This window comes from Zingiber officinale, chromosome 11B, assembly GCF_018446385.1.
Source record: "Zingiber officinale cultivar Zhangliang chromosome 11B, Zo_v1.1, whole genome shotgun sequence".
In the NCBI taxonomy this organism is placed as follows: Eukaryota; Viridiplantae; Streptophyta; class Magnoliopsida; order Zingiberales; family Zingiberaceae; genus Zingiber; species Zingiber officinale.
The window spans coordinates 4,201,253-4,214,526 of NC_056007.1; the positions used below are offsets into that span (position 1 = coordinate 4,201,253).

General features: G+C 40.0%; 1 protein-coding gene across 1 annotated transcript; it reads left to right on the forward strand.

The window, feature by feature from the left end:
- The first annotated feature begins 7,238 nt into the window (after positions 1 to 7,238).
- On the forward strand, positions 7,239 to 10,303 carry LOC122035325 (oligopeptide transporter 5-like). Its single transcript, XM_042594737.1, has 5 exons — positions 7,239 to 7,643; positions 7,738 to 7,835; positions 8,077 to 8,914; positions 9,238 to 9,420; positions 9,677 to 10,303. The coding sequence occupies exons 1-5, from the start codon at positions 7,239 to 7,241 to the stop codon at positions 10,301 to 10,303; spliced, it is 2,151 nt and encodes a 716-aa protein (XP_042450671.1).
- Positions 10,304 to 13,274: the final 2,971 nt, after the last annotated feature.

A 13,274-nucleotide genomic window follows, 5' to 3' on the forward strand; every position in this document is an offset into this window, starting at 1 on the left:
ATGGGACTTTCATTAGGAAGAAACTCTTGACCTTGATATCCTCCTTTTTCTTTTTGATGTGTGTCAAAAAGGGGAGAGTGTTCATTGGAGAATTATTGAAGAACCCAAGCTAGGTTATCGGGTTAACCTAAGCTAGGGGAAGAATGTCAAGGAATGTTCGAGGAAGAACATTGGAATACTTTTTGATGTGTGTCAAAAAGGGGGAGAATTATTGGAGAACCCAAGTTAGGTTATCAGGTTAACCTAAGGGGAGAATGTCCAGAGAATGTTCAAGGAAAGAACATTGGACATTGGAAGATGATTGAAAACCTAAGTTAGGTTATCGGGTTAACCTAACTTGATTATGGTTTTGTCAAACATCAAAAAGGGGGAGATTGTTGGTGCAACCTTAGGTCAAGGTTGACCTGGTTGACCTGACTCGAGTTGACCTGACTCGAGTTATATTTTGATGTTTGACTTAGGAAGATTGTTGGTGCAACCTTAGGTCAAGGTTGACCTAGTTGAGTTGTATTTTGATGTTTGACACTCGTGGAAGAGTTGTATTCTTGATATGAGACAAGAATAGATGTTTGGGAGATTATTGGCAACCTAGGTCAAGGTTGACCTGGTTGACCTGATTCGGGAAAAGTCCAAGTATGGAGACTTGGCAACGGAAAAGTCCAAGCAGGAGCTTGGCACTAGAAAAGTCCAAGTATGGAGACTTGGCATCGAAAAGTCCAAGCAGGAGCTTGGCACGAAAAGTCCAAGTATGGAGACTTGGTATGGAAAAGTCCAAGCAGGGAGCTTGGCACGAGGGAAAGTCCTAACTGGATGTTAGGCTTGAAAGTCCCGTGAGTGAAGCCAAGGAGAAAGTCCTAACCGGATGTTAGCAAGTGTGGAAAGTCCCGTGAGTGAAACCAGTGGGGAAAGTCCTAATGGATGTTAGATGGGAAAGTCCTAACTGGATGTTAGGCGTATGGAAAGTCCTGTGAGTGAAACCAGCAAGGAAAATCCAGATGGATCGAGGATGACTTCTGGTGTTGAAAAGTCTAAGTGGGTCAAAGGATTGACCGACACTTAGCGGGAGTGCGAGTCAAGGGAGTGACCGGATGCTAGGCATGATGTACCAACAGTCAAGGTTGACCGGATATTGGTGTGGAAGCCTTAGGTTTAGGGTTGAAAGTTTGGATCGGGCCGCATCGATCCAATGATACATGGCTCATCCGATCGGTCCGGTGACCGATCAGGCGTGCCAAGTTGCTGATGGTTATCTGATCGGTCTGGAGACCGATCAGAAGGAGATCAGTGGTAGCGGAGAAAGAAGCCTGATCGGTCTGTGGACCGATCAGAAACGGAACAGAAGCATAGGCTTCTTCCCTGATTGGTCTGCAGACCGATCAGGATGTTGCCTGATCGGTCCACAGATCGATCAGGGCTTCGATCGCGACACCTGATCGGTCTAGGGACCGATCAGGTGACAAACAGAAGCTTCATGCGCCAAGGCTGATCGGTCTGCGGACCGATCAGGGTTCTAGCCGTTGCGACGCAACGGCTAGTTTCTTCGCTGTTTCTCCTTCGCAGGTATAAAGGGGCTGAGGGCTTCTACAGGGGTCCTTCTTCTTTCTTCTGGAAGTTCTCTCCTGCCTGAAGCTTCTGCTTCTTCTGGTGCTCCGAGCTTTGCTGAGCTCAACCGCTGCTGAAGCTTCGCGTGAGCTTCCCCGACAGTTTTCTCGACTGGCTTGCTGTTGCATCTGTCCGTGGAGTTGCTACTTCATCCGGGACCTCAGTCGACGAGAAGGCAAGCTTGTTTGTTTTACATTCATTTTGTTCTTGCTATTCTCTTGTACTCTTAGCTTGCTGTTGCAAGTGATTGTGGCGAGGTTTCTCCACCCACAAGGAGTTGATATTAGCCGGTTCTCCGGGGACTCATCCACCGACGGATTGATAGGGCTCGTCCACCTTACGGACACGCCGAGGAGTAGGAGTATCATCTCCGAACCTCGTACATCGCTGTGTTAAGGTTTGATTTTCTTCTCTTTCGTTTCTTTGTTGTATTTTCCGCTGCGCTAACCTAATCGTAGGAAGAAACGCGATCGATTTGGGGCGGCTATTCACACCCCCCCTCTCTAGCCGTACGAAGGATCCTAACATAGGAGAGTTATTAGAGAGCTCCAGAGCATGACCTAGGATGCCATCACTTTTGATAATATTAGGTGGCATTAAGAAAGTGTCACTTGTATCTGGAGGAGAGATTGAAGAAGCTACCGAAAAAGGGAATAGAGACTCATCAAAAGTAACATGTCGTGAAATATAAATTCGTCTTGTTGGTATATGCAAGCAATGATAACTATGGTGCAAATTGCTATAATCAAGAAAAACACATTGTAGTGAACGAGAGTCAAGTTTGTGTTTAGAATAAGGGCATAACCATGGATAACATGCGCAACTAAAAATTCGAAGGAATGTGTAATCAGGGGTTTGATTATAAAGTTTTTCAAAAGGACATTTATGATTGAGCAATGGAGTAGGAAGTCGATTTATGAGATATACTGCAGTGCTAACAGCTTCATCCCAAAATTTAAGCGGAACCGATGCATGATGAAGAAGAGCTAAGGCAGTTTCAACTATATGTCTATGTTTTCTCTCAGCAGAGTCATTTTGTTCTGGAGTGTGAGGACAAGAAACTCGATGAACAATTCCACAAGAGACAAGATGACGATGGAGAGCTTGATATTCGCCTCCCCAATTAGAATGAAAAGAAAGTATTTTACGATTAAAAGATCGTTCAACTTGAATTTGAAAATTACAGAATATATCAAATAAATCAAATTTCCTTCTCATAGGATAGAGCCAAGTATATTTGCTAAAATGATCAATGAATGTAACATAATATTGAAAACCTTGATTAGACAAAATAGGTGCAGGGCCCCAAACATCAGAATTGATTATTTCAAGTGGAAAATTAGAAACATGATCAGATGAAGAGAAAGGTAGCTTATGACTTTTAGATTCTATGCAGGCCCTACATGAATGAGATAAAGAGGAGGTAATAGAAGTAGGTAAACCATACCTATTGTTGATTGACTGAATAATACGAAGGGAAGGGTAACCAAGTCGAGCATGCCAAGCTGGTTTATTTGTGCATTCACCAACAAAAGCTTTGATTGAAGAACTCTGAAGACAATAGAGGCCATTTTTGATTCTCCCATAAAACACAATAGCATTTGTTCCTCTATCCTTTATAAGATAATGATTATGATGAAACTCAAAAATGGCATTGTTATCAAGACAAAACTGATATGTAGAAAGTAAATTTTTAGTGATAGATGGAACATGAAAGACATTGCGCATGTGAAAAGTTAGATTAGATAAATGAACATATGTGTTTCCAAGATTAGCAATTTGCAAACCTGAACCATCGCCTACTTGCACTATATCTGAGCCATAATATGGTATTATGTCTGTAAGGATATTATAATTTGATGTGACATGATGAGTTGCTCCAGTGTCAATATACCAATTAGTAGATGAAAACTCTGAGGTTTTACCACAAGTAGACACAGACGAAAGAACTTTAGGATATACTTATGAAATAGATGGTTGTCTTGAGGCTGTAGGACCACCAATGAAATTTGAATCAAATGGACTAGGACATTGAATACCAAAATGTCCAATTCCAAGACAAATTTGATATTTTACCCTAGACCAATCAAGTCTTTTAGGGCATATATTTCCAGTATGACCAACGATGTGACAAATCTGACATCGGTCTGAACTTTGCTTTTGGCCTCTTTGATGTCGTCGAGTATTCGACATCTAAAGTAAAAAATAACTTGTACGGTGGTAGTGGAGAAAAAACCACATAGATGAAAAAAAAAAATAGAGATTAAGGCAGAGGAAAGAGAAGCAATGAGGGTTGGCAGCGGAAGAAAAATAAGTATTTTTCGTTTGTTCGTTTATACGATCTCCGCCTCAAGAAATTGAGGGAAGATAAAAAAGAGATGGCTCTGATACCATGAAAGAGGAACAATAGGGCGAGAGCAAGAAATAATATGAGAGCAATAAAATCTATTGTTCATTGATATTTGTCCTAAGGATAATACAATATATAATGTTCAAAAAATACTTGGTCAATAACTAATTAATAAATAATAGAATTATTCTAAGAATAATTCTAAGAGTAATTATAACAGAATTATTAGAATAATCCAAATACTAATATGATTTGATTTGGTAATTTGATTCGGTCAATTTTGATAATTCTGTTTTATCTCTTTTAGGACAAAGGGAGCAGTGGTCGGTCTGTCCAGCGTCGACGTCGACGTCACGAGGAGGAGAAGGAGAGGAGAAGATTTGGTAGTCGGCGGCTGACGTCGGCGAGGAGCAGGAGAGGGAGGAAGAAGGTCCTGTAGTGACGACGGAAAAAGTTCCACGAAGCCAAAAAAACACGAAAACCCCCCTTGCTATAGTGCCTCCCTTTCCCCTTTAAAGTCCTAACCAGCAAAAAGACTAAAATACCCTCCTTCCTCCCCCTAATTTCTTCTCTACCCCTCAACTTATCTCCACATCAAGATACATGAGAGTTTTTGCAAAGATTTTAGACAATTTATGGCTATGCGACAGTTATGATTATTATGAAATAGTTACATCGATTACAAATGAATGAATCGTTCGCTACGGATGAAAAAGGCTTCGGTACGGGCGAACCCTCCGGTACAATTTTAATGAATGAACCTCGCCCTCAGAAACTATGGCATCTACGTCGTTAACTGGTGGGGCGACGTCTTGGATGACTTCTCTAGTCAAGGTGGTCATTAATGCCCCATTTAGTTAGCTTTACTTTCTATAAATAGACATGCTTTATATATTTGGGCTTTATTTTTTTAATTTAAGTTAATGGTTTTAATTTGATCGATAATAAATTTAAAATCATTTTTTTATTTTTAGAATATTTTTTATTATATATATATATATATAGATATATAGAATGATGAGACCTATAAAAGTGAAATGATGGGCTATGTATATATAAGCTAGAATAGTGATATTCTAAGCATTGCATGATTGTGAGGAGCATATAGCACTGCTATGTATCTTTTCTTTATTTGTTTTTTTATTTCTTTTGCCTTCTTCGCCCTCTTGCTCCTGTGCCTCGTACCCTCCTGCCTAATAAGCAAACTCGTAATCTTGCTCATAGCTACGAGCAAGGCTGCTTGCGACCATGACCGAGGTCAATGAAAGGAGACTGTCGGAGGAAGAGGAATGCAACAAAGGCAACACCCTGTGGCACGAGGTGAGAGGGAAGAGAAGCATAACGTGAGGATCGACGGAAGGAGATAGCCAGAGGACGAGGATGTCCAAAGAGGAAATTGCAGAATAGGAGATTGACAGATGGGAATCACATGAGATTGGGAAAGTGAAATGGGGACGGATTTTGGTGAATGTGTTTAGGGTTCTATTTCAGTAATTTAATTCCGTCTCTAATAATTATGACATTTAAGTCCGACACTAAAATTTATAGTTTAACGACTTTGATTCGTCGCTATTTTAATGATGAAACATTAATTCTGTTGCTATTTTAGCAATGAAATATTAATTCTATCGCTAATTAATAGTGAAAATTTAATTCGGTCACTATCTTAGAAACTGAATTAGAGAGGAGATATTTATCTCATCTTAAATTAGCAACCGAATTTATATTCTGTCGCTAATTTGGTCGCTATTTGCCCGTGTTCTGATAGTGACGTCGCTTGCAGCCATGATGGAAGCCACCCATGACAGCAAGTAAATTATCCTAAACTATGATGTTGCATCAACGATATTCTAGTCGCTCTCAAGTATCCATGATTCAATTCTCAACTACGACGTATTGTAAGATATTTTCCTCTAGTGGAATGACAAAAACACTTGCACTTTCGGATTTACTTTGATACCAATAAAATTTTGTGTGGGATCGAATCGGTCACCTTTAAGGTGAATCAGTTAGAAAAATTAAATGGATTGGTGCAACTACATATACATCAGTCCTAGATGCGAGTAATTTATAGGGTATCTATATTGTATATATAAACATGTTCATTTGCCAATAAAAAAATAAATAGAGAAAATTTTCCATGATAATTTTTTTTTCAATTTTTATTTTTACCCTTCCAAGTAAACAAGGTAAGGAAAAGAAGAAAAAAAGGAGAAAGGAAAGGAGAGAAAAATGGTTGCGGCCGCGAGTGATGATGCTATAGGAGGGAAAACTCATTCTAACTAATTATGGATGGATTAAATATTATTTAAAAATTGATATATAAATTGATTTTATAATTCATCAGGTCATTATTTTATAATAGATAACTAGGGAATAAAAATCACCATCTATCCTTTCTCTCATTGCACCTCTAAATAAACATAGAGTTAGTAAGTCATTGTGTCAAGACCTATACATCACTCTAGGCACAATCTATTGAGCATGACAAGAATCAGCACACACAATAACAAATTTAACTTTTTGCAATGTGTCATTATGTTGTTGATAATAATATTTACAACGAACCTAATAAAGCGTCTACAACACTCAGTCGTAAGTTGTAAATGCACTTAATTGTAGTGTGCGATGCATGTGTGTCGTCGATATGTTAACTTTTAACAATTTGAAGTTGTGCAGCATGCGACACATAGCAGATTGAATAACGTAACTGCATGTTATAGAAAGTCAAATTTATCACATTGACACATAATTCAAATGGATTGAGCTATCAAGGAAATTACAATCAATTTTCAAAATGAATGCATCCTTATGATAAATAAAGCAACAACAACCAGAAGAGTAGTAAAGACAGTTGGATCGAAATCTACCACAATACAACAACAACTACTATATAGCAATAACAAGGTGGACTGGACCCATAATTAGTAACAAAAGTTCTATTGCTTTTTATAGGAAATTAAGCTTAATTATGAGAATCCTAACTGACACACTGCCTTATAAATTCAACTCCTTGCAAAATCTCTCTCTCATTCCTTCAACTTCAATCTTAATTTGCTGATATGATCTAGTGGGATAAAATTTTATTATTGCGTTGTTCAATTAATTGATCACAATATTATCATTGTCAATGGCTTCAGTTGCCCCAGAACCTTCTCCTTCCCAATTCAATGGTTTGTGTTCTTGAAATCTCTTTCTCTTCCTCTTGTCACCTCGTGTTCTTACTTAGCAGCTCTAATCTCTAATAGAGAAAGAAGACGACGATTGCCCGATCGAGCAAGTGCGGATGACGATGCTGACGACCGACGACCCATCGCAGCCGTGCTTGACGATCCGAACATGGATCCTTGGTGCCGTCAGCTGCGTCCTCCTCTCCTTCGTCAACCAGTTCTTCAATTATCGGACCAACCAGATCTCCGTCAACTCCATCTTCGTCCAGATCCTGGCGCTGCCCGTGGGCCGCTGGATGGCCCGCGTCCTCCCTCCGACTATCATCAGGATTCCCCTCCTCGACTGGTCCTTCTCCCTCAACCCCGGCCCCTTCAACATGAAGGAGCACGTCGTCAGCGTCATCATTGCCAACTCCGGCACCGGCGGCATTTACGCCGTCCACATCATCACCATCCTCAAGGCCTTCTACCACCGCGGCATCAACGTCATGGCCGCCATCCTCCTCACACAAACCACTCAAGTAATCATCACAAAAACTCATCTCCAAATTTGTAAATTAAATGAAAAAATGAATTATAAATTTTGATTTTTTTTATTAAAATTTTTTGCTTCAGTTGTTAGGATTTGGATGGGCTGGATTGTTCAGAAAATACTTGGTGGATTCCCCTTACATGTGGTGGCCTGGCACTTTAGTAGTAGCATCTTTGTTCAGGTATGTGTATTCTTGAATTCTAAAAGTACATTTGGGTTAATTCAAAATTTTATTTAATTAAAAAAATACCAATTTTTTTATTTATTCAATTCAATTTTGATTTTAAATTTCACAAATTGATTAAATAATTTGAAAAATATCAATTCGATGACTAATATTGCTGATCGAATCCATTGATTAATTGACTAATATTTTGTGCAATCTGTAAGTTGCATTGAACGAGCTTTGTGCAATATTACAGAGCACTGAACGAGGAAGAACGGCGGGTAAAGGGCGGCGTGACGCGGCTCCAGTTCTTCCTCATTTGCATGATCTGCAGCTTCTCCTACTACATCGTCCCCAACTACTTCTTCCCGGCCATCAGCTCCATCTCGATCCTCTGCCTCATTTGGAAGGACTCCATCCCCATCCACCAGATCGGCTCCGGCATGCGCGGCCTCGGCGTCGGCGCCATCGGCTTCGACTGGGCCACCGCCTCCATGATCGGCAGCCCCATAGCGGCCCCCACCTATGTGTTCTGCAACGTCCTCGCAGGCTACGTCATCCTCGTCTACATCCTCCTGCCCCTCTGCTACTGGTCCAACCTCTACGACGCCCGCCGCTTCACCTTCCTCTCCTCCCAACTCTTCGAGCGCTCCGGCAAGCCCTACGACCTCAGCCGCGTCCTCGACAACAAGACCTTCACCCTCAACGTCGAGGAGTACGAGAACTACAGCGACATCCGCATCAGCACCTCCTTCGCCATCAACTACGGCATCGGCTTCGCCACCCTCACCGCCACCCTCTGCCACGTCCTCCTCTTCGACGGCCAGTACATGCTCAAGCTGTGGCGGCAGGCGACGTCCAAGGCCAACGAGAAGTTCCTCGACGTGCACGGCCGGATGATGAAGGCCAACTACGCCGCCGTGCCGCAGTGGTGGTTCCACCTCCTCCTCCTCCTCGTCACCGCGCTCTCCATCTACACCGTCGAGGGCTTTGGCCGCGCCCTGCAGCTGCCTTACTGGGGCCTCCTCCTGGCCATGGCCATGGCCTTCTTCTTCACCCTGCCCATCGGGATCATCGCCGCCACCACCAATACGGTATATAATTATAATTATAATTATAATTATAATTATAATCAAAATTATAACTGCAATTAACCAGGCAGAGGGGTGCATTCTAAATTACAGATAGAATTCCATTTGCTTTTTGATTTTATCTCTACTGCCCACTAATACTTCATTCAAAAAAACAAAAAACACTAGTATTGTGGTGGGGTATTTTAAAACTCAATCTCGTACGTACTACATAAATCTTAAAATAACATAGTATTGTATTTTGAAAATCAATACCACAGTAGTCTATTTTTTGAAAATCATATGATTCGTTTATTAATAAGTTAATTAATTTTGTGCATGAGCAGATGCCTGGGATCAACATAATAACAGAGATAGTGATCGGCTACATAATGCCGGGGAATCCATTGGCGAGTGTGGTGTTCAAAACCTACGGTTGCACAAGTATGGGTCAAGTCATCAACTTTCTGTCCGATTTCAAGCTCGGTCACTACATGAAGATTCCTCCTAGATCCATGTTCATCGCACAGGTAATTAAGTTATTGATTCATGTTACTCCATGTCTCACTGTCCTCTCCATGGGTTCTGATCGATAGAGTCGACTACTTCGGTTCCTTTGCAGCTCCGGTTCTTATATCTATTGTAACATTATTAAGGAATTAATGGATGACGCTGTCTGTAGTGGAAGAATAAGAAAAACGAGAGTTTAGAGTTTTTAGATTTTAGGGTTTAGAATAAGAATAAGAATAAGAAAGAAAGAATATTAATTTGTTTGTGTTTGATCAGTTAGCGGGTTCGGTGATTGCCAACGCGAGCTACTTCGGCACAGCATGGTGGTTGCTCTCCGACGTCCCCCACATTTGTGAGACCAATTTGCTGCCAAAGGGCTCCCCGTGGACGTGCCCTAGCGACACTGTGTTCTTCAGCTCCTCTGTTATATGGGGCGTGGTTGGGCCTCGTCGGATGTTCGGCCCCGACTCCATCTACTCTGGCCTTAACTACTTCTTCCTCCTTGGCCTCTTCGCCCCCGTCACCGTCTACCTCTTCCACCGTCTCTTCCTAGAGAAGAAATGGATTCGACTCATCAACTTCCCCGTCATCTTCGCGGCCGCCGGCTACATTCCCCTAGTCAAGACCGTTAACTTCAACTGTTGGTTCATTGTCGGCTTTGTCTTCAACTATTGGGTGCTCAAGCACCACAAGCAGTGGTGGGGCCGCTACGCCTATGTGCTGTCTGCCGCCCTGGACGCCGACACAAGCTTCATGGCCGTCATCGCCTTCTTCACCCTCGGCAACTATAATATCAACTCCGTCAATTGGTGGGGAGGCGTCACTGATGACTACTGCCAGCTCGCTAAATGCCCTACCGAGCTCGGTGCCTACATCCCCAAGGGCTGTCCTGAACTCGAATGAAATGGTCATGTAATTGACTTTTGTATGTTGTTCCACAATTAGCACTTAAACAAGATTTGTTTGTTCAAAACATCCAAAAACATTTCCTATAATCCCTGAGAAATTGAAGGAAAAGGAAATGATATGAATTTCATTCAATTCATCGATTCATTACAAGATTAACGATTCAAAATCTTGTAATTTTACAGTACTCAAGTTAAATTATTACCATCGATATCTATTCAGTTCACCTATGTAGCTCTATCTTGAGCCAGCTAAGTCACCACGCTAAGTCACCTAAGATAGACTAATTAAGCCAAACAATAGATTGTAGAGCACCAAGCTAGGACTAGAGTTGATAGCTGATCTGAGCCAATATGAGATAATCCGAGCTTACTCGACTGTCAGTTATCGAGTCCTAAATGCCAAATGCCATATGAGTTGCTCCCGAGCACTTCGTGTTGAAGATAGAAGAAAAGAGAATGGAAATTCTGAGAAGATTTAAATTTACTTCTCTAACTTTTGATCTTTCGTCATTATTTTCCTAGATGCATTACATTAATTTATAGAGAAATACTTCAGAAATACATTGATTGCATGGAAAATATAAAATGCAACTAAAGTTTAATTAACTAGTAAATAAATTTTGACTACCTAGGAAAATATAAAGATACTTAATACTAACGCTGTTGAACTTTGACTCCTAAGAAATATAAACACAATTAAAACTTTATATTAATCAATTGCAAATTATCATTTAACACCCCTCTTAATTTGATATCCTTAAACCATTAAAGCATTTAAATAGATATAATCTTTGTTAGAAAATCTTCTGATTGATTTGTGGTCTTGGTAAAGTCCAAATAAATTTCCTTCTTTTGAAATTTATCACGTATGCTGCAACTCTATATATTTTGTTCTTTCCAAAATGACTGGGATTTTGGTAATTGAAATTATAGATTGATTATCACAGTAATAATAGTAGGATATGTACCTTTTGCTATAAATTAACCAAAATTCTTCATAACCAAACTGTTACATGAACAACTTCATTCGTTGCAATATATTCAACCTCTACAGATGATAATGCAATTGATTTTTTTTTTAACTCTATGAAATGATTTTTGATCCCAAACAAAACACATATGCTGAAATGCTCCTTCATCGTCAAGACTTCCTGTAGGCGCAGCTGCGAGGCCGGTAAGAGGGCGGAACATCTATAAAAAAATTAAAATAAAAAGAACCTTTCTTGTTCTTTAACTTAGATTAGTAGCAATAACATAAATAAAATAAACAAAGAAAAAACTAAAGGAAGAGGCACCAGAATTTACTTGGTTACAACCTAGGTAGTTGTTAATCCAAGATAAATGAAAGCTCAAAACGAATCTCTTTCTATGAAGGTGGAGAATCCTCTTACACTCTTTAATAGCTTAGACTATTGCTAGGAAATTGATTACAGAAGTTGATACTAATTTCTTAGGTCCAAAGGTCTTTTTATAGCTCCTGGGAAATCTCATCCGAAGCTTGAGGGTGCCTCCAAAGGGCTTGGAAGGCACCTCCAGCGTTCGCAGTGGATAAAGGTTTTTTAAAGTTATTGTCCTTCTAAATCATCATTCTCTTTTTCTAATTTTGCCAAATCTTTGGTAAGAATTTTAATAAACTGAAAGGATTGCTTGGGGGATAGAGCACATACCTCACTTACCTTAAGTTCTGATGCTCCCCCTTTATTCTTGATTTCTTCTGATGATCCTCCCCCTTCATCTTTGCTCATCTCTGAGCTGGTCTCATCTTCTTCTTGATGGAATGTCTGTTGGTTGCTACTCGGAAAACCTATAGGTTCCACTGTACAAAAATTTTGTACAAAGGTCTGAACCTTTTCCTAGCTACCATGTGTTCTTTTTAAATTAAATTTTGGATCGCCTGCGGAACTTAACACGTTTGATCCAAAACTTAATCTATTTGTTCTTTTAGGTTTTGACTTGGATCTCCTGCGGAACTTAACACGTTCGACCCAAGTCTCCTTAAGTTATTAATTCCATTAAATATTAATTTCCATAAAAGGTTCCCAGTACTAACGTGGCGAGGCACATGGCCTTCTTGGATATGGGAGCAACCACCACCGACTAGACAAAACCTTTAATAGAAAGCTAATATTTAATTTCCTAAAATAACTTTAGGTTAACCAAAGAGAACAATCAAATCACAAGGAAAAGAAAGAAATAAAAGAACACAACTTCGAAAAAATATATTCGAAATTCTAGAACGTAAGCCTCTTGTATTTGGTATTATTTCCATAAATAACTAGCATGATGCGGAAATAAAATTTACTAGTTATACCTTGTAGAAAAATCTCTTGATCTTCTACCGTATTCCTCTTCTAACCTCGGACGTTGTGTGGGCAACGATCTTCCGAGACGAGAAACCACCAATCACCTTCTTCTCCTCCTAGCTAGGTTCGGCCAACAAAGAGGAAGCTTCACCAAGGAAGAAAAACAAAATACTAACCAAGCTCCAAGAGATGCTAGCTTTCTCTCCTTCTTCTTCTTCTTCTTCTCCGAGTAGTATCCGGCCACCACAAGAGTTCCAATAGAAGGGTAGGGTTCGGCCACCACAAGAGAAAGAGAGGGAGAGGTTGGCTGGCCACACCAAGGAACAAAAGAGGGAGAGGAATAATAGATGTTGTGTCTCATGAAGGCACCCTCACCCCTTCTTTTATATTCCTTGGCCTAGGCAAATTAGGAAATTTAATTACAATAAAATTTTCTTAATTTTCCTTGACATGAATTAATTGAGAAAAATAAAATAAAATTTCCCAATCAACTTGTAATGGCCGGCCACAATCAAAAGGAGCAAATTAGGAGAGTTTCAATCAACAAATTAAAACTTCCTAATTTGTTTCCGGAAATTTTAAAAAATAAAATTTCTCTTTAAAATCTCTTCATGGTTAATAAAAGGAAATTTCTATAATTTTAATTTTATTAACATGTGAATA

Bases quoted from the DNA above. Each gene is read 5' to 3' on its own strand.
- LOC122035325 (XM_042594737.1), top strand. From the start codon at position 7,239: ATGACGATGCTGACGACCGACGACCCATCGCAGCCGTGCTTGACGATC. The intron at 7,836-8,076 runs GTATGTGTATTC...GCAATATTACAG, and splicing joins GTAGTAGCATCTTTGTTCAG to AGCACTGAACGAGGAAGAAC. The intron at 8,915-9,237 runs GTATATAATTAT...GTGCATGAGCAG, and splicing joins TCGCCGCCACCACCAATACG to ATGCCTGGGATCAACATAAT.